We start from the raw sequence: 22,334 nt of genomic DNA, 5'->3' as shown, positions 1-22,334 counted from the left end.
CCCTAATAAATATGAAATAAAGTAGTGATATGTTTTCACTAAAATTATACTCTCCTCATAGATTGTCTGTCCATAATATTTCCCAAAGCTTGCAGAATTCTCAGAGGTTAAGTTGGGTGCACTGAAATTTAGAGTAAACTTTGTATCTATTCTTAATTCTGAAATCTTTATATAACATTGTCAGCCAAAATAAATCAATTTTGATTTTTCTCTGAACTCTAACATACTACTTTCTAACTCTTTCCATCTTTTCTGCTTTTACATTATCACTCCGTATGTTGCACAAAAAATAGACTTCACTACAAAATCATGAAGAATTCCAAAAACATGCTTTAAAGATAAGAAGAAATGGGATTTAGAAATGTATCTGAGCTCTAATCCAAGTCTATAATTGTCAATTCAAGAGACATTACTCTTACTGCAAAGAGAAATTCTAACACCAGTCTGGAATTATTCATTCAAGAGGTTTCAAATCAAATATAGTGACCCTAACAAAAAAATCCAGATGTATCATTAGATTCTTTCAGATTATTTTTTTTAATTTTCTTAGCATCTTTGAAACCATCTAAATCATCTATAGGATTGATGTCTTTAAGAACTACTACCTCATTTGGATTTGAAAGCATAAAGTTCAGGAAACTAATTTGGGCAAAAGCTGTCTTCAAGCTAGGTATTTATTCCAAATGCCCTAGTCTGATGCTGGGCAAGCCTGATTCTCCCCTCATAAAGTCTGTGCCCAGTAGCAGAAATGGAAGTACCTTTGGAATTTTATCAGCAAACATTTACGGCCCTAGAAGTTTCAGGCAGATATGATGGCAAGTGGCTAACAAGCTAAAGAACTGGGGATATCAGTAGTGCCAAAATGTTGGCTACAAATACCTTACAGAAACACTTGTTCCTGTTTGTGACTAGGCCCAGACTGCAAAGCAACAGATATTGTTGATAAGTGATTGAAAGTGAATAATTTAAACATGAACTTTTAATAAAAGCAGACTGATTCACCTCTCACCTCTTTCAGATGAGAGATGAAACTCACCTATGACCATCTGTTATCACTAAAGTTCCTGTGGTGATTTTATAGAGCTATGGAGAAAATCCAATAGGATTAACATTCTGAGTTACAATTGTAGACCACAGTAATTGCAATACAATATAAGTAATAAATTATGCTGCTCTTTTTTAGTTGCTAAATTTGGATAGATGATAAAAACTGCTAGATGCTCATAGGAAAACCTAGCTTTTGCTATTTGACTTCCTCAGGAATGGGTTGTTTATATGCAGCATATTATTTTGTGATGCTAGGGGGCTTCATCAAGTTTAGATTCCCCAACCATCTCTAGGACCTCTTGGAACATGGTTGGAGCCATCATGACTATGGTCTGTTTGGAATGACAGGGGAGAAGCACCAAGGTAACTCAGGTCTGAAGGCACCTTCTCCATTTAATCCTATCAGGATACCTAATGAAGTGTACAGATTGCCTTCATGGGGCCTTCAAGTTTACTCTAAGTAAACAGTCTGGTACAGCTATTAATCAGTTATGATGACCTCTCCCCTGGAAGAGGTTTTTCAAATCCTTCCGTTGTGTTCTGAGATAGTTTCAGATAATTGTAAGTACCAGTTATCTCACGGGGGTATGTTTGATCATGATACCGATACAACAGGGTACTGGATAAGTGTTAAAAAGCCCTTAAAAGAAGATCCTGACAGAGTTAATGAGATGGCTGTTGAGTCTGAGAGCACTCTAAGCAGTGTGCCCTCACTAAGAAACTCAGGATCTGGCTTTTCCATCTGGGTTGCCTTTAATGGAATGAACCTCTAAAGCAGACCAGATATAATCCTGCGTAACCACCACTTAAAAATTGTGTCATTAACTGGCTGTGTAACAACAAACTTCATATTTAAAGTACCCAGTCTGAAAAAAACCCAACTTGTTCTAAGTTGTGTTGCTCATATCAGATACCTGGACTTGTAGTACCAACAACCATATTGTAAAGCTTTGTAGCAGTTTAGTCTCAAGATTACTCTTAAAGAACCTGTTCTTAAAAAATTGGTTACACATTAGAAGTGCAATAAACACTTTTCTTTTTAGAGGTTTACATGAAGATTCAAATTATTTCATGTATTTTGAGTTTTACATACTGAACTTCAATGAATAAATAAGAAAATATATTGCTGTCTGACACATCATAATAGCACTTACCCACTATTGATTTGTGGACACTGAGTTGCACTTCCAGATCTTGACAAGGATGATGGAATTTCAAAGCTGGAAAGAGATGATAATGTAAAAGAATCTATAAGAATGATGTAAGGAGCTGTGTGATCAGACAATGATGGTGGTATGGCATATGCCATATCAATAGTTCAGAATAATGAAACAACCTGTCAGAAACAATATTGTACTGAAATGATATTATATTAAAAATATATAGATTCAGGAAAAAAGTTTTCTTTCCATCAAAGTGGCAGTCAGGAAGTGCAGATGATACCACATTTGGTAAAGGTTCTAAATGCATCTTGGGTCTGGTTTTAATAAGAAACATAAAATTGTTAGGTGACATCTTCACTTATGTATGCTACACACGTATCCCTGTGCAGCACCACTCCAGCACAGTTAAGCAGATACACACTACCTGATTAATTTGGCCCAGCTGATTTGCAAAATATTTCATTACCTAGACAACAACAATTTTCAGGAAGGGCAGATTTGGTGGGTGAATTTTTTTTATTCAGTAATTGTGATCAGTTGTTGCCTTGTGAGGGTCTAAGTCATAAACCATTTCTACATGCTGTTCTCAGAGCATGAGTCAAGTACAGGTGACTGTGTGCAATGAGGTACTGATCTTTGCTGAGGTGATTGGAATGGAACAGGTTCTAAGCCTCATCTTTGTAACTGATGGCAAAGAGTATGGCCTGTTTCCCCTGAATCCCACAACTCAGGCTAGGAAAAAGGTATGTTGAGAGGAATGTCACTTCATCCTGTTAAAGAAACCCTGCTGCTCTCAAGAGGCATACCCTTGCCTGTCATTTCACATAGAGATTGACTTGACTAATTTCTATCTTTAAGCCTCAGCTGGTAACAAAGTTAGTTACTGTGTATCAAGGTAAGAGTTAAATATTCCACAGTAATGCCACAGTAATTCCACTTTTGCCAAATAATCTCCAAACCAACATGAAGCAAGAAAAATGCAGTTCAGACAAGTTGCCTTGTCATTCAGATGACTCTTGTGATGGACAGAGTAACCTCCTGGCACCAGCCTACTGTTTGCATGTCCCAGGCTATTCCTTGTTTCCTCCCTCTAACTTTTTCCTCCAGTGTGCCTCTGCCTTTTCCCCCCCGGTCCAACCTCTGTCGCCAAAACACCAAGCAGGACTGACCTTCATAGGGCTTGCTTCCTTGGTTTATCTGACTGCATCCTCTGGCACTATAGGAGTTTGGATGCCTTGTCTCCCCTCACTTACTCTTTTTCATTTATATACTTGCTGTATCTCTCAATTGTACCTTAAACTTGCTCTCAGTTATCAAACTTAAATGAGTTTTTTCTGTTCTTGGTCTGAGATGAAGTAATCTAACTTCAGAAATAATAAAACACAATAAATGCACAAATGGTTTCCTAGACTTGTAAGATGCAGACTGCTCTGAACCTCAATATCTACACCTACATGCAGAGATGTGTCTCTCTAAATATATCCCCTTTTAATATTACAGATAGGCTTGGATTAAGCATAGTTTTTCTTACTAGTTCCTTAATTTTTGACAGTGGAACCATCAACTAGCCTTGCAAAGTTATATATCTTCACATTAAATAATTGTTTGATCTATAGTTTATAAAGCATGTTTACAGTCTGCAAAACACAATCTCTTTAGGGAAAAAGAAGGAAGTGCAGTAAGTGAAACATCTTGTATTACTTTAGAGCTTTCAAAATGAAAAAATGAATCTGTAAATTTTGCAGATATTTAAATATGAGCACAGACTCTTTCCAGGCCCACATTGTAAATTATTCATAACCCAAGAAATGGAAAAACGTCATTTAAGTGTCAGAAAGATTACACTTTGAAATGCAGTGGGTGTGTCCAAACTGCTGTGCTAAAACCCCACCAGATAAAAATGAAAAAAAAAAAAAAAAGTAACTCAGAAGATTTAAAACAACTTTCAGATGTATCAGTGTGATTGCTCTGCCTTTACACATGTCTAACTAAATTAATGAAATAAAACTAAAATCATATAGTATTTCTGAGTTTTAGAAAATGGATCACCTAAGAATAAATAGCCTGTAAAAAGTACTGCTGATGATAGTAACATACATGTTGGCTCAAAGACTGCAAAGTAGTTAGTAACAGTTTCTGATGTCACAGATTACATGTCTGTTTCTTCAGTGGTATGGATACACTAATAAGAATATGGTTTAATGCAGTGACTTTTCAAAGTGTAGTCTAGGGGACTGGCTTGTAAGGATCCCAAAGACTCACACAAAATAGAGTCTTCTATTGTTTTTATCACTTTTGTCCTATTTTCAGTTTAAAGTTTGATAATAAGAATGGGTGGTGGCACCTACAGGTTCACATGCCAAAAAAGTGCAGGGGTCACTGCTGGGCAAGTTTAGATATTGTCACACAGATAGCTTCCCAAAGCTACTGCTGCGCTAACAGGAACAGCAGGGTAACCTGAAACATGAGCCAGCCCACGGGCTGCCTTTACTGATACATAATGGAAAGAAATCTCAACTAATTATAATCTAACAAACCCTTTGTGTACTATGCCTTGCCCTAGTATGAATGTGGCTAGAGAGGTCTGTTAATGTAAACATGGTTTTAAATAACCTGCTGCTTAATCATCAAGCTGATTTGAAATTCTACCAAGAGACTTCTGTGAAAAGCACAAAATTATCTGAAAATGTACTTCATTTGATTTTCCAAGTGGGTCTCTAAGTTATCCTTGTGATGTTTTATTTGAAGAATCAATTAATGATCCTTTTTCTCCCCATCTGCTATGAATCATTTCAAAACACAGAAGTGCTTTCTGTATCATTCTGAAGAGGAAATGCTTTGTGTATTTTCAGACAGTGGTTCATCCAGCAAATTAAGATTTTTTTCAGTTTTACATTTGAAATACAGGGTATTTGCCTTTGAAGTTTACACACCTTTAGATGAGGGCTGCAAATAGAAATTTAATTCAGTTTCCATCAAAGTTCTCCCTGCTGCTTAAAGCAGCTAGCTATACTCGAGATCCTACAGATTGTGTCAGGATGAGAAATCAATGATAGAATCAATGTATCTTTGATGCAATCTTTTTTACTTGCAAAAAAGATACACAACGTTTAGTTTCTCCCAGTATATTAAGGACAAATAACAGAAAGCAATTACCAGTTCCAAAGCAGACATTTCAGACAGTGCTGCATGTCACTGTGACATGTCTTGCACAGGCTCCCTGAACTTCCACCAGTGTGTCTTGAATATTTTACACTCAGCTTCTGCTCTGAGGCAAAATAAATGGTTACTCAGGAGGAGAAATAAGGGTGGAGACTAGAGAACTGTTTACACCAGGGCCCTGCCCTTGCATGGGCACAATCTATGCAAGATCTCGGTTGTTTAGGCTTTTTTTATCCTGCAATGGATGAGGCCTCATGACTTCACTCACCGTTCCAAGCCCCTGGGTAATTTCCTAACACCTGCATACCTTGCCCCATCATCTTAAAAAACACTTGGCCAAAAAGCTTTAGAACAGCCACTTAATCTGCATGCACCTTTGGCAAGATATGGTAGACCCATAGGAGGACACAAGGACTTCTATCAAGATTTTAAAATGCCACCTTCAGACCTTTGACTTTACTGACAGGAATACTCACCAGCTGCAGTAAGAGACAGCAAATGATCTACCAGATGCTGTCTTTATATAAGATGACAAGAAGTGCTTATTGAAAGGAAAGCAAAAGAAAATGTTTAGAATTGCTCCACAATTCTCTGGGCTGGATCTAGCCACCAGTTCTGTCTTGGCCTCTTCTGCAGGCCACCAGTGCTAGCCTCTCCCCCGCCCCGGCAGCAGCACTGGCCAGCCAACGGTGTACTGCACACTGGGGCCAAGGAGATATTGGCTGGATAAAATTTCCCAAAGTAAGTAAAATGTTTCTTCCTGGTCTTACTCATATAGAATGAAAATGGAAGTCCATAGGACAAAGTACAGTCACTTGTACTGCTTTGTTTGCAAAGCAGCAGCTATAGGTGCTTATTTTGATAAGAAAGTATGTCACCACCTAGGTTACACCCAGTCACAGGGCTGACGGAGTGTCTGTTCCTCCCAAAGAATTCCATCTGGAAGTAAGCAGGTGAGTGATGTTCTGCTTCCTACGCACCATACAAATAGTACCATGCTCCCAAAAAAGCCTGCCATGCTCCTGCTGTCAGGTCATTCAGGCTACCCGAGGATTATGCCATTTTTTCTGTGTTTATGTCTGCCAGCAGGTACTAAGTCACTGCATGCATTGCTCCTCACCAAGCAATTCTCCCCAGATCAGGTCACTAAAGGAATGATTACAGTCTATGTATTTACACAAAGATAGTGTCCTTGAAATATGGGTGTCTCAGCAGGCTGTGTCTGGGGAACCTCCATGGCATCGTACCTCTCCACATGCCACCATGGGAAAACATCTTTACTTCCGCACATACTGACTTTCACTGTTCCTCTGCTTTTTTCAGCTCTTAGAGCAAGAAGTACTGTGACCAGCTCAAAAGGAATGAGCATCATTTCCATGATGGAGCCACTGGCTTAAACAGTGCCATTTGGATAACCAAGTGCATCAGTGTCAGGCTCTGCAAGCATATTTTAATGCAACATCCAGGATTAAATGTAGATGAAGTGTTGTTAGCAACTGTGCAAGACTGGCAAATGGTATGCACTTAGACTGCTGTTTTATCTACAAGTGTCCATGCTGCCCACATATTAAATGTTATTTTGCATTAAGGATGCCTGGACAGCTTTTTTTTTGCGGCATCCATTTCAATCAGAAAGGGTCCATGAAGTTTCAGACAAGTTATGGCTGCATTACTATGTTTTCACTACTGCATACCTGACAACTATGGCACTATGTGGCAACTACAGTTGCCATAATGATTTGGATACTGCCCTTGATGGTCTGCTTGGTGCAGTCAGGCACTATCACACACATTTGCACTCTACCTGCAAGCCATCAGGGCCTGACTGACCAACACTGAGTAGAGGACCATGATGAAAGGGAGTAGTGATAAACAGTAACATTCAAAGCTGACAATGACCACAATCCCAAGAGACTGCTGATTTTTCCCTAGTGAAGATCTTTTATAGACAAGTGGTGATCACACTGAAAAGAGCAGTTCTGCAAGTGGTGTGTTGGTGCTGCAGAGTACCAACAGCTCCTCCAGTCACTCTCTCCACTTCTGACCTCCCAACAGTCATTCCATACCAGCATATGGTGCAATCCCACTGGGCAACTGTCATCCACAAGAATAACCCTTGATGAAGCAGAGAATGAGTTGCCCTATAGCTAAAGGCTGCAATGGTGCCTGCCTACTGTCTAGAAGAAAGATGGACTTGAACTGAAGCACTGTGTTCCGAAAAGGAAATTCCCAATTACCTTACACTTTTAAATGGAAGGAAAGGATACAGGCCCTTATCAGACTGTTCTGAACAGCCTGGCCCCAAGCATATGGATGGGTCTGATGCAGTCAGTTCATTACTGTGTCCCCTGAGCGTCACCACTGGTGGCAGCAGCACCATGGCTGTGCAGCAAGCGCAAGGGAGAAGCATAGGAGCTCTGCTAGGCTGGGGTCCTAACACAGGTTATGAAAAGAGCTTCTCATACAAGTTTCTGGTTACTGACAAGATCGGGTACTGGATGACTAACTGCTGTCACTGTCAGCAATCCAGTGGCTTATACAATACACTACTGTGTTCCGTGAAGTTACAGCAGAGTGAGGATCTCTTCACGTGCAGTTTCAGCAGTGGCGATAAAATGCTGTAAGACAGAGACTTGGGGCACTATGCTAGTCTTGTATATCCTGCTACAGAGCAAGAAGACAGAAATAAGAATGGGACGGATGAGAAGAGGCAGGAAAATGATGCACTATGCAGTGCATAGGAAAACAGGCTCCCCAGAGAGGTTGTAGAGTCTTCTTCTCTGAAAACTTTCAAGACCCATCTGGCTGTGTTTCTGTGTGCCCTGCCCTAGGTTATCCTGCTCTGGCAGGGGGGTTGGATTCAATGATCTCCAGGGGTTCCTTCCAACCTGTACCATTCTATGACTCTATGTTGAAAAATACACAGTTCACCTTTCTAGTTTATAGATTTAATCCTTAATTTTTACTGCTTTTCCCTGTGTTCAGTGGGTAAATGGAGTAAGACCTGTAGGCTTATCACCTTCATACCTTTTATCATCATTAAATAATGATAAAGAGATGACTCATAATGCTGCAGCATCAGTTAACTGACTTGAAAGAGATGTTAATATCATCATTATCATTTTGATTTTCGTTACCAAACGACAAGAAGATAAGGGCTGAAAATGTCTTATGCATTTATTACTTCTTTTTATATTTTTAAAATCTAAATAAGGTACAGAAGTTGGTGTGTCTTGGTGTGCTACACTTCCAAAATTTCATTTTAATGTAGATTTGAGCACATATTTTGTACAGAAGCAACACAGACCAAATGTAAGCTATTACTATTTTTGTTTATTTATTTAATTAGGGTTTTGTTCCCAGGTATGGTTGAGGTAACATGTATAAAACCTTGTCTCAGAGCTTACAGTTTAAGGATTCCTATAGTACTTCTATGAATGCAAGCAACAGACATAAGTAGGTTAAGTTGTCCTACTGAGTTGAAGGACAGATGAAGCACTTAAACATTTGCAGTATTGTACTTAATCTGCATTAAGTGTTTGCATACAAGTCATACAGTATACACACACCTGAGTAAAGAAAGATGTCACAGAAATGCTAAAGTCAGGATGAGATATAAGCAATACAACATAAGCAATACACAAGCTAACACCCTTGACATAACATTAATTATAATTGAGTATTGATGAACCATACAGCTTGGAAAGGTTTAGCTCTTTTTTTTTTCTGCTTAGAAACTATTTTTTCTGTTTTCTGTATACATCAGATAGGCAACTGCAATAATGTACCTTAAAATTCCATAGCCTCTATTTACAAAGTGCTTTAAGATATTAAGTTTTGAATAACCATTTTTGTTACTGGATTTTTTTCATGTAACTTATTACATATCCTAAGTATGGAGCGTGTGCCAATTTTTGTTTTATTTTGTTTTCAAATGGTAAAAAGACTCTTGGCTTGTTTCAACATTAGGTTTTAATCTGGCTGAATTTTCCTCCTTCTCTGAAATACATTTTAATTTTCCATTACATCATAGTGCATTCAGAGTTTCATAGTGTGAATTAATGCATTAATAAAATCTAAATAATTAAAAATATTATTACAACAGTATTCTTCAGAAGATAGGATTAAAGCTACATGAAGCTCAGTATCCTGACTTCGATAGTGGCCCACAATTCATACCAAAGGAAGAGGTTAAAATCAGTGCATAGACAAAATATAGATGATATATCCTTCCAGGATTTCTGTTTGTAGAGATTAATGTAAAAATTGATAGCCAAGAGGACTTTATCCCACATAACTGCAGGTTTCTGCCTATCATGCAGATTTCAGTAGCTGCCTCCTAAATTAATTTACTTGGGGAACTGTCTAGATGCAAAAGCCAAGAATTTTGCACAGACTGTTTTTTTTACGATTCCAGTTCCAAAGCTAACATAATTAAAAGAAACAAAACTATCTTCACATGAGAATGCAAGTTACAAACACAGACATTCCATTAATCCTAATTCCATAAATACATATACTCTTGAGACAAGCATCTTAGAAGCGTGTTCCAAATACAATTAATTAGCCACTACCAACAATATCTTCTCTCAAAGAAGGGTCAGACTATACATTATATGCAGTAAAAAAAGACAAGACAAATCAAAAGCACTCAGCAGCTTGCATTAATGGGCTTCAAGTCTAAATATCCAATTAAAACAGAGCAAAACATGAACTGTGAAAATCTATGAGGTTTGTGTCCAAAAGATGAGTAAAATTTTTGGGGTTTTGATCGTGGGGGAAAGGGAATAGTGAGTTTCGTTCAAACATAGGCCTATTTAGCTAGCTTCTCTTTTAATGTAATTAGTACGAAGACACATTTTTGGGAATACCTAGAATTTTGAAAATGGAGTGAGTGTTTAGGATCAGCATTTCTGAACAGAAAAAGATAAATCTACAAAATGGGTAATTGCTCAGCTACTTGGAAATAAAAGCAAAGTAACAAAAATCACATGGAGCAGGGTATACTGTATGATATATTGCTATATCATACTTACCAGGGAGTATATTTAATAATACACAAGGATGGAAGAACTTTGTCATTTGAATACAGGCTGAAGGTGCTTATCACTACGGAGAAAAGAGAGAGGATTTTAATCGGCTAAAAGGAAGATGAACAGGCATCAGTTACTAGAACCTGCTATGATTTCCAGTCAGACTGATGGAGCAGAAGACTGCTATTAAAAAAATAGTTCCTCCTACTAAAACATTTGAAAGGATGATGGTAGCTAATAACTTTCAAACTCCATTCTCTACTGATAGATTTCCCTAATGGAAATATCTTCCCTACTCTCACAATACTTGTCTTTTTAAATTAACCAACCAATAGAAAGTTTGGTATGCAAGGCTAATTTTGAATCTATTAAGACTTCAGACTGCAGATACATGAGATACAATCATTATGTCCATGGAAAAATTGTCATAAATAATGCAAGTTCACTGGAGCATGAAAATGCAAGACTGGGAAGAAGTGAGACTTTCTTGCTTGACGTTGAAAATATAGTTTACCAGAAGGCATATGAAAAAATAAGAAATTTTGTATAAAAAAGAGCAAATCTGCGTCCTCCTGATCAAATGATAAACATCTTTTTGTGTTTGTTTGTTTGGTTGTTTTTTTTTCCCATTTACTGGAAAGTTTAAAAACTACGTGTTCTGAGAAGATCCAGCTTCAGTTTGGAAAACATTACACAATATTTTCCACTCCTTTTGAAGAAGGAAACTATTGTGATCAGTACTTGCTTTCAGACTCTAGGAAAAAAAAGTGTGCATATATATATATAAATTAAAATATATATATACATTAATCCCATAGTTGATCACATAAAGCAAACTGTTCTCAATTAAAGAGTTATTTCAAGACTGCATACATTTCACAGAATAAAAATCAGTCCAAAGTGAGTATCTTACATTTCAAATAATAGAGTGCTCTGTATGTGACTTTTCCATGGTTACTAAGGATACAAAAGAAAATATACAAACCAAAGAGTATTAAGCAGGCATTGTGTAGGATATAATCTATGTATATTAAAAATAGCTACGAATATTCACAGAAGTACATCTAACTTCAGTGATTTTTGATTCATGAGCTCTGCACAAGTCACACATTTTAGATGTCTGTCTTGAAAATGAACAGGAATAGAGAGGATACCATGCGTATAGATGGTCCATTTTGTTTCCAATAGATGTATTTTTGATGGATAGCCAATGTCCGACCTTTATAGTAATTATCAGCTTCAGTGAAAAAGTCAAAGTTTTCCCAGATGTCAGTTCTGCTCTAAGGACTTTCATCATAGTAAATTAATGAGAAATTTGGGGGGGGGGGGGCCCCTTTTTTTTCTGGGTCTGTATACTGCTCAGCACAAAGGAGTGCCAATCCAGTTGAAAAGCAAAGGCTCTTCAACATTACTGCATTAGGATGTAATCTCTTACCTGCATTGAACACTTGTCCTGTGACGGGGGGGGGGGCACCTTTTTGTTCTGGGTCTGTATACTGCTCAGCACAAAGGAGTGCCAATCCAGTTGAAAAGCAAAGGCTCTTCAACATTACTGCATTAGGATGTAATCTCTTACCTGCATTGAACACTTGTCCTGTGACTAAAATCATAAGCATATGCTTTCAATTATTATTTGAAACTTCTGCTGAAAATAACCTCAATATCACATCTAAAATAACATTTGGAATCAATTAATTAGATTTCTTTTGTAATATGAGAGTATATTTGTGGCTTCTTTGAAACAGTTTATGAATATTGTAGGTAACTTCACTGATGGGATATTTACTGTGTAAATATGTGGACTTAACTAGTAGATGCAAGACAAGCAACTAAACAGGAAAGACATGAGATAAGCCTCTCTGAAGATTAGCAATGGCTAGCTAAAGATTAGCAATGGACATTCTATGAACAGGTAATAGTAAGATTATTAATAAGATGGATAGATAGACTTTCTTTAAATGTTTTTGTTTTATTCTAAACAAGGCTCTGTTTTAAAAAGACTATATAATTCCTATATTTGTCACTTTTGAGAATCTCAAGAGGAATAAAATTTCCAAAACCAAACAGAACAACTAAATTAATGGGGCCAAAACCAGATTGAATTGTAGCCCAAAGCTTCAACTATGGAAGAGGATGCACTGTGAAGCTTCAACCCAGAGAGGTAAAAACTTTAAAAGGAAGAGACGAGTAATGATGTGCAGTTGAGCAGCAACATCTGAAACTCTGATAACAACATCCTTGACTCTGCAACTGAGGACAAATTACTGTTGCTGCTACTGTGGTAGCAGAAGCAGGGAGTGGGGAAGAAGGCTGCTCTCCTGGGGCGTGTGAGTGGGGTGAGAAGGCATTTACTTCAGCAGAGAAAGAGGCAATTGGAAAACTGTTGCCTTAGAGGAAGAGCTATTACCTTTTTTTTTTTAATATATTTTTTATATTTTAAGTCAGAAAGGGTACATAAAAGCCTACAGAAAGCATGGTCCTGATCTGGCTTGAAACACAGGGTTAAATTAGGAATTAACACTCTGTTTATCAAAAGCAGGGAGAGACTAATTTCTTCTCCTCCAGGACAGCAGAGGGTTCATGTCCAACCCCAAACGATTTATAATTCTGTTGCTTTGGTACTTGCTATTCAAAAGCAATTATTTTGTCTTATGTTAAACAAAACCAGTACCTCATGCTTGCCCACTGTCTGCAGTCACATAGCTTTCTAAAGAAAAATATTGTCACACAGTGAAACACTACAACCAATTTATAATCCGAAGCCTTAGGAAAATAATGGAAAGCATCTCACAACAACTCACTATGACCCAAATGGTGGATTTAGTGTAATAAAATCTAGTTGAATAAGAACGTGTTCTTTTGAAGGTGGAGAGGGATGTGGTATTAGTAAACCTTCATTAAATCCAGAAAACACTGGGGTCAGTAAGGGGGTTGAAGTAGCTCAGCGTTAACAGAGTTATTTACAATGTAAATAATCTGCGCTGCTGTAATGTTCCCCATCAAAATGTTAACAAGCAGTCACAACAAAAAAGTAACTTTGAATGTGACATGTTGTAAGGCAGAGTATGCCAAACCTCACTCTTAGCCAAACTTAATAAATGACAGCCACAGAAAAATTGCTTAATGGAACATTTCTTTACATAGAAGTCTAACACTTCAGAGAAAATGCAAATCTTGAGGAATTTAGAAATGAAGTGTAAAATGTCCTGTGACCAACTGGGCTTTTAATATCCTCTTGAAACACAGTCACAGCACTTTACATTAGAAAAGAGGTGTATTGAAACTGAGGATTCTAACATCTAAATAACTTAAGTTTCCCCTATAAGCCCCTTAATTATTACCTAAGAAATATGAAAGAAATTAGGCTCTGCCTGGATTACTGAAAGCTTAAAGAGCTGCTAGTGCCTGGTGCATAACCTGTGACTACAGCAAGTAATTTACTGGACATTTTGAAGTAGGGGGAATGAGTGCTTCAGATTCTGGGCTTGCCTATGAAATAGGGGCAGATCCATACAAGAGCATGGAGGAGATAAAAGGTAACAATTCTTTACCCTCTTTTTTTAAACTAAATCATTATGGATCATCAGATGAAACTAGCAACTGGCAAAGTAAAAGCAAATAAATGGAGGTCTTTATTAATAAACTGCATATTTAAACCTCAGAAGTTTCTTACCACAGTTTGTTTTGACACTACACAGCTGCTACTGGCCAGTGCTGGAGCCAGGATGTTGAGCTAGACATAACCTAGTTTGTATCCTGTATCTCAATAAATCAGTATGGAATTAAAATTTAAGAAAAACAGTAATGAAATGACAGAATTGCCGAGTACCAGTGACCAGTTAGCTGCAGTCCCCAGTCAGTTTACAGTGCCAGTGTAAATTATGCAACTTCAGTTAAAATCCCCAGTTTTAAAGACATACTGAAAACCTGTAATTTATCATTAGAAATACTGGGTTTACTACCTGATTTTTCACATAAGTATTTTACATCTGGTGTGTGTTCATGGAATCATGTTTATTTACTGTTTTTATTATTTAAAAAAAATATATATTTTTTTTTCTCATTCCTCAAAACTAAAGGCAATCTTTTGAATCTTTCCTCAAAACATTTTCCTGGTACTCTTAAATAAGTTTTTAGTTGTAATGCTGCTTATGTTAAATCATAGTATGTTCTATTATATTACACTATGTTAAGACGTGCCTTTCAGTCACCTGATCTAGTACTTGAAACTAATGGGAGTTATGGTATTTTTTCTGAGAAGCTCCAAGTTCCTTCCAACCTCCAGGAGATACAACACCTGAGTCTGGAATGTATTTCTCTTAATTTATCCATCTGTTTCAGGATTTTCTCTTCTGTTATTTTAATTCATGGGAGCATCTTATCTTTTAAAATTTAAAAGAGTAGGTTCAAAATCAGTAACCACACAACTTTTGTCAACGTAAGGGGAAAAAGGAAAAACGGAATCTCTGCAATATTATTCACTTCATTAAATCTCTTCTGTTTTATGGTAACAGATGCAATATCTTTATGTCAGTAAAAAAAAAATAAATGTGGAAATTAACTTATTGGTTTTCATCCATGCCTTTCCCTCTTCATTTTATGTGGCACTTATTTTCCTTTATCTCCTTTTTGGTAGGCTCTCTTTAAGAACTACAATGCACAGCTTTAAGCTCTGCCATTAAATCACTTTTTTTCTCATGTTTTTGCTTCCTTCTTTGGGAGCAGAAAGCAGAGGGATGGCTTCTGCAACTATGAGGATGTACTCATGGTCTCCATGCTGAGATAAAAGTTTTAATTTCCCTATCTCTAGCTTTCAGATCATCTTGATTAGCTTCGCCTTTATAAAGTCCCCATTCACGAAAGACTGTAAAGTCAATTTTCAAAATAGTGAGAATTCACATGTGAGTCTTCTGAAAATGATTTTGAGTTTAATTACACTGCAGTAAGTATTACTCAGAGGTTTAATTATACCATTATGTAGAACAGCCCTCTGTGTTTCTTCCAACAAATTTGAAAATAATTTCAAAGTATTGTGAGTGACTGAGGTTTAGGGTCCAAAGGTCAATTATTTGTGTTACCTAGAAAATTAATCTCTGCCTATTTTAAGCAGTGAAGCAGATTAGAAATTGAAATCAACACTTATTTCTGTTTTAATAGATAGTGTTGCTTCCTTTCCCCTCTGGACAGTGTCCATCCATTTTCCTTTTCCTTATCAAAGACCAAGTAAGATAACAATTTTTTTTTCTGTTTCTTTTTTATAGGCATGTAGATTTTTAACAAATAAACTTTTAAAAGTGTTACCTAGAATAGTAGTTGCAACTCTACTGTAACAGAAGAAAAAATAAATGAATTTTCAGTGAATACATGAATGCTAACTGAAACAGAACTTAAGTTTAATCAAAGACATATAACCCTAAAATATAACCCCAAAGATATAACCAGTGACACATCTTCACTTACATGAACTCGTTCAAGAAATGATCCATTTCCTGACAGAGTTGTACCACTTCCGTTAAGAGAATTATTAGGCTTGGATGCATAGCATAACTTCTCCTTTCATGGTCAGACATTAAGTGGCTTCAGAGAGATAAAATGGATGGCCAGAGCAGTTTCATGCAAAAGTGATTCAAACAGCAAATTTACCTACCCAATCTACTTTTGCGACAGTTACCAAGCACAAAATGTGCAATTGCAGATTAAAACAAAACAAAAAGAATAAATGTAAACTAGACTAGAACTAACACAGTATGGAAATCTCTTACAAAAGCTGTTTCGTATCATGATTGCCTGTCACACGGATCCCTTCCCTAAATTCATGTAGTGGTTTCCAAAATTTGATCCTCTTTTTCCCTTGCTGTGCAAATGTTCTCCATGAAGTGATTAAGGGGAACATTTTGTATCATCTAGCTTTCCAACATTTGTACTTTGAAAATAACACCTATTTCTGTAACAATTCAATAACCATAAGCAAAAGCCAGATGCCTCCAACTTTAACTTCATAAAAACTATATTTTTCATATGTATCTCCCCTTCAGAAAGAAAGAAAGTAAATCAAATAACTCAGAACTGTAAAGCAGTGACTCCCTGGAAGCATGCACCTACAGCACTCATTTTTTTTCTTCTCTCATTTCCTTTCAGAAGTGAGCATTTCAATTTCACCTCAGCCCTCCAACCAGCTTGGCACACCACCACTTTTAGAACCAAAAAGGAAATGTTGTGACACTTTTTTTCTTAAATGAAGTTGAATAATATCTTTCTATGTGGGTATTTCCCACAACATTTTTCCTCCCTCTATTCACAATTAGCAATGGCAAGTAAATACACATATTTTTGAACAGTTGTGTTGTGGGGTAGAAAAAGGACATCTATCTTTAGCACTCTGTTACTCCATGTTCCCAAACTTGCAGCACATGCTCAGCCCAAACACGTTGGTTGACTGACCTGTCAGGGTGCTCTTACCATATGCATGAATCTGAATGTGCTACTTAAAATACATTTATACTCTGGAGGGAGAATGGCTCTACGTTATCCCATAATTTTTGTTATTTGTTATGACAAATATTTTTCCTTTCAACACTGGAGAGGCAATTTATTGAATGCTCATGATACAAATAATATATTTTTTTTGTTGTTCAGTGTCATAGCATGCACATAAATGTGTGTTTAAAATGCAAGTAACATTTTAAGTCAGTTAAATTGCACTCAGAGCTGCACTTCTAAAAGCAGAGTTTATATAGCAAGGGTGGATCTACTTCTCCAAACTATGAAGGAGTCTCTTACAGACTAGTCTGTACTCCCTGTGGGTCTACAGCCCATCATTGTTTCTGTATTTTCGCATGCCTGCTTTGGCTGCAGGCTTAAGTAGAACATACTCCCTCATCTGACTCGGTGACTGTGTTAGTGATTTAAATGGCACAAAGGCAGAATTTGAGTGCTGGCATCCGTGTACCCATAATTCTGACTGCTGGCATGCTTTTGGGCATGGTTGGGTCCCTAACTACTACACTTCCAGGTGATGTCCTTGTACAAGTTGGGGGCTCAAATGGCTCAGTAACAGTTTGTAATGTGTGTGAATCCAGCAGACAGAATGGAAAAGGCCACCCTGTTTTGAAGGGGAAATAATTTAGCTGTGTGCATGCAAGTTATGCCATGCTATGCTGTGCCACCTGCCTTGACACCCAAAGAAAGAGTCCTAACCCACTTTATTTTCTGCTACAGATGTAGCCTGTATGTTACCACCTACCCCTTACCCCTTTAGGGCTGACAGAACACTGTCCTTTTACAAACTATCACAGAGCCATGTAACATTTCAAAGACAAAGGTGATGGAGAAAATGAAACCAACTTGCTATGCCTGGACCATTTACTGATGGTAGGCCCACAATTAAATCAAGCATATGACCAAGCTTAATCCTCCACTGCTCCACAGGTTCTGTTGAAATTAAAACTTGAGCATAGTCTTGTACTCATGGGCTACTAATAGGAGGTTTAGGATTTCAGTGCCAGCATAGCTCTTTTGTCTGTCAAAAGGTATGATTCTTTCCAGGCATTCAGCAAGGCTGCTTTGATGTTTCTGGGTATGACAAAGAATCCCACTGCAAAAATATTTCAACACTGGAGAGTTTGCTATGTAAAAAAAAATAAATATCTTTTTTCTTTTTTTTTTTAAATAGAGTCACTGTGTTGCTCAGTTACTTTTTCCAAGGTGCAAGCATCAGCAAGATCCCCCAGTGATAACAATGAACTTTCAGTTCATGCAATTAGTACTTTCCAAGCCCAGTCACAACTTAAGCCTAAATATACAGGGTAATCACTGTGTCTTGTTATATGCATAGTCAGTAACTACCATAATGGATCACTAACCTTGGTTTGATGTCTTAGGGTTATTGACTCATTCTTTGAAGCTGCTTTAGCTGAAATTTAAAAGGAGAAAAGAGATGGTTTCAGCCTGAGGCAAATAAACAGATAGTCTGTCAAGCTATGAACATCTGAAATTAAGACTATTAGCAACTACTGTATTCATTGCCAGCTCCACCCATACTGAGTGCTAGCACAGAACAGCGAGGAGTCAGATTTCATTTTCTCTCTTCTGAGGCTGCCAGGGACAGTTAGACCGAAGTGTAGGCTAGTAGCACTGGATGAAATATGGTACTAGTCTCTCTAAAATGTAACATCTGTGACACAGAATAATCAGAAGTGGTACTCCATGTAAATAAGAAGTAAAACTGACACTCCCCAATATTTGTACAAAGGAGCCATTAGTTACAAAGACGCAAAAATTTAATTTAACAAATAATGTAAGAGTTTATTTTACATGTTCATTACTTTCACTTTTGTAGTTTAATATTATGCTGATGGAATATTTGCTATGTCTGATTAGAGGGGCTTCTAAAGTCAAGTGACATAAATTAGTGAATCAATTATTTTTCAGTCACCTTCTGTGACCCAGCTTCCTATATTTATAGTCTTGCTATGATACAGTCATAAAGGCAGTAACTGGTTGTACGTTTTCAGTGAAGTTGTGTGAATAACATATGCTACAGGGAGATACCTCAAGAGAACACCTGCAGTGCTTTGCAGAAAACACCTTCAAAAGTTTTACCAGGAATACTCTGAAACCCTTAAATAGTAACTTTTTTAATTTCTGGGAAGAAAACCAAACCCAAAAGTGCCATAAAACAAAAGATCGGTGAACAAGCTTGTATCAACTTTAAATAGTTAAACTCAATCTCTCTACAGGAAGCTGTAGAGATCTCTGTATGTATATATGTACATGTGTTTTATATATATGCATCCAAACACACACCCACCAATATATAATACTGGAATGTGAATAATGGATTAACAGAAGACAGTTTATTCCATTGGTGTTTGATGTACCAGACCCAGACTCTGTGTGAACACAGCTGCTGTATGTGACATGGCATTGCAAATTAGAATCTTGTTCCACAGTGTCAAAGGACAGCAAACAACAGTGTTCAGAAGTAACAAGTCAGAAATTACTGTAAATAAGAAATTGAGAGAAAAGTGATTTCTGTGATCTGTCTCAAGGGAATGCGGACAGCTTTAAACATATCAGATTGCTTCCAAAACAGGCTTAAGTGAGATCACAGAATCATAGAATGGTTAAGGTTGGAAAGGACCTTAAAGATTATCAGGTTCCAAACTCCCTGCTAGGAGCAGGGACACCTCACACTAGACCAGGCTGCAGAGGCCTCATCCAACTTGGCCTTAAACACCTCCAGGGAGGGGGCATCAACAACCTCCATAGGCAACCTATTCCAGCATCTTCCTACCCTTATGGTGAAGAATTTCTTCCTGATGTCTAACCTAAATATACCCTCTTTCAATTTAAAACTATTATCCCTTGTCCTATCACTGTCCTCTCCAGTGAAAAGCCCCTCCCCAGCTTTCCTGTAGGCCCCTTCAGGTACTGGAAGGCTGCTAGAAGGTCTCCCTGGAACCTTCTCTTCTCCAGGCTGAACAGCCCACACTCACTCACCTGTCTTCATAGCAGAGTTTCACCTCCCTAGCCCTGCTGGCCACACTTCTTTCTATGCAGCCCAGGATGCAGTTGCTCTCTGGGCTCCAGCACACACTGGTGGCTCATGTTGAGCTTCTCATCAACTACCACCCCCAAGTCCTTCTCCTCAGGGCTGCTCTCTATTCATTCTCCCCTCTGCCTGTATTTGTGCCTGGGGTTGTGCCAACCCAGGTGTAGGACCCTCCACTTGGCCTTGTTGAACTTCATGAGGTTGGCACTGGCCCATGTCTCCAGCCTGTCAAGGTCCCTCTGGAATGGCCTCCCTTCCCTCTAGGGTGTCAGCTGCTACACACATTTTGGTGTCATCAGCAAACTTGGTGAGGATACACTCAATCCCACTGTCCATGTCTCCAACAAAGATGTTAAACAGCACTGGTCCCAATACTGACCCCTGAGGAACAACACTCGTCATGTGCCTCTACTTGGACACTGAACCAATGACCACAACTCTCTGGCTGCAACCATCCAGGCAATTACTTATCCATTGAGTGGTCCCTCTGTCAAATCCGTGCCTTGTCAGTTTGGAGACCAGGATGTAATGTGGGAAAGTGTCAAAAGCCTTGCACAAATCCAGGTAGATGACACCAGTTGCTCTGCCACCATCCACCATCTCTGTAGCCTTGTCATAGAAGGCCACCAGATTGGTCAGGCATGACTTGCCCTTAGTGAAGCCATGTTGACTGTCACCAATCACCTCTTTATTTTCCATGTGCCTTAGCAGACTTTCCAGGAGGATCTGGTTCACAATCTTGATGGGCACAGAGGTGAGTCTGAGAGGCCTGTAGTTCCCCTGGTTTTCCTTTCCCCTCTTTTTAAGAATAGGGGCTATGTTCCCTTTTTTCCAATCAGTGGGAACCTCACCAGACTGCCATGACCTCTCAAATATGATGGACAGAGACTTAGCAACTGCATCTGCTAGCTCCTTCAGGACTTATGGATGGATGCCATTAGGTCCCATAGACTTGCGCACCTAATTTTATTTACATTCATATACATGCTAATACAGGTTTTCACAGGTTGCATAAAGCTGAATTATGTCACAGAAATTCTGTCTTAAAGGATTTCTTAAAGGGAAAATTGGGCGAAATAACCAGAATGTGTCACGTTTTCAGATTTGAGGGCACTGATGAGTAGTAGGAGTTTGTACCTCACTCACCAGGGCTGCCAGGTGGAGGAAATACTTAACTGTCACCACACATACACGGACTAGGGAAAGCATGATCCTACACTGCATGCATCTGTGACCAGGTATAAAACAATGGAAGGTCCACAGGTAGCAGGGAGAGAATTATCTATTTTCCTGCAGGAAGCCCACAGCTATGAACCTGCTAGTGTGAGAGCCAGGAAAAGGATGTGAAAGCTACTGTGTGAAAGGGGAGAAGGTCTGATCCACCTTTGAAATAGGTTTCTAATTAGGACATATTTGCACCCCCTTTAAATTAGCAAGCATTCAGGTAACTTAAGGATGAAACTGGTGTTTGAGATTGTCAGGGATCAGCAAGAACAGGATTGTTTCCTAAGGGTAAGGTGAGCTGGGAGACAAAACTGGGAGGGCAGAGACCCTGCCACCCAGGATGCACTCTTACAGCACCAAAGCAGCACAGACCTGAAGACAGAGGTCACATTCAGTCAAGAATTCAGAACATAAAGCAGCATCAGGGTGAAGAGAGGTCCAAGGTGAAGCCAGGAGCAAAATCCACCAGTCATGTTTAGGACCAGGTCCAGCAACCACCAAGGTAGAGCCATAGCAATGAAACCAGGCTGAATTCAAGTCAGTCCACATGTTGAGACCAAGATCAGGAATTGCTATAGCACAGACACAGCTGAACAGGAAAACAGGTCTAGTATGATTTAAAATACACCTTCCCTAAAAACGAAATCAAACCCTGCTGTCAGGGTAGTGTGTCCCACGCAGCTAAAGGACCAAATGGAAATGCCCAAGCTGCACCATGTGCTCTGGCAACACGGATGTTCCGCCCCAGCACCTTCTCCCACCCCAACTCATAACACACCATGGCAGGCAAGCCCCTGACAAGCACACCCCGAGCCGGCTTAACTAACCAATCTCCTCTTTCTTTTGTGACCCTTCAGCGATCACACAGATTGTTTCATCTTCCAGGAAATTCAGCCTCTGCAACCTCCCAAGACAAAGTCTCTACGCGCTGTCCTGCGGCCTGGCCGGGCCGTCCCACGCTCCCCAGCCCCCGGGCCGTCGCTCCTCCCGGCCCCGGCTCAAGGCAAGGGTCTCGTCAGGCGCGACCCGGGGCTCCCCTCTCCCCGCAGCCCCTCCGCCCGGAGACCCCGCTACCCGCGATCCCACTCAGGGGCCCCGGAGCCTGCGTGACCTGAGCGCGGAGCAGGACCGCGGCGCCGCCACTGGCGGTGA

General features: G+C 38.9%; 1 protein-coding gene across 1 annotated transcript in view; it reads left to right on the top strand.

Annotated features, from left to right (window-relative positions):
- Positions 1-2,803: 2,803 nt before the first annotated feature.
- The window catches only part of RPS6KA5 (ribosomal protein S6 kinase, 90kDa, polypeptide 5), an 87,407-nt gene continuing 67,876 nt past the window's right edge, over positions 2,804-22,334 (top strand). Inside the window, exons 1-3 of the mRNA XM_010003750.1 lie at positions 2,804-2,953; positions 3,069-3,105; positions 22,040-22,330. Of these exons, the coding sequence (XP_010002052.1) occupies positions 2,804-2,953; positions 3,069-3,105; positions 22,040-22,330 (478 nt within the window). The remainder of the gene's footprint in view (positions 2,954-3,068; positions 3,106-22,039; positions 22,331-22,334) is intronic.

The sequence above is a fragment of the Chaetura pelagica genome, unplaced genomic scaffold (genome assembly GCF_000747805.2).
Source record: "Chaetura pelagica isolate M959 unplaced genomic scaffold, ChaPel_1.0 scaffold48, whole genome shotgun sequence".
Classification (NCBI taxonomy): domain Eukaryota; kingdom Metazoa; phylum Chordata; class Aves; order Apodiformes; family Apodidae; genus Chaetura; species Chaetura pelagica.
Note: the sequence above shows the minus strand (reverse complement) of the source record. Positions and strands in the feature narration are given on the sequence as shown.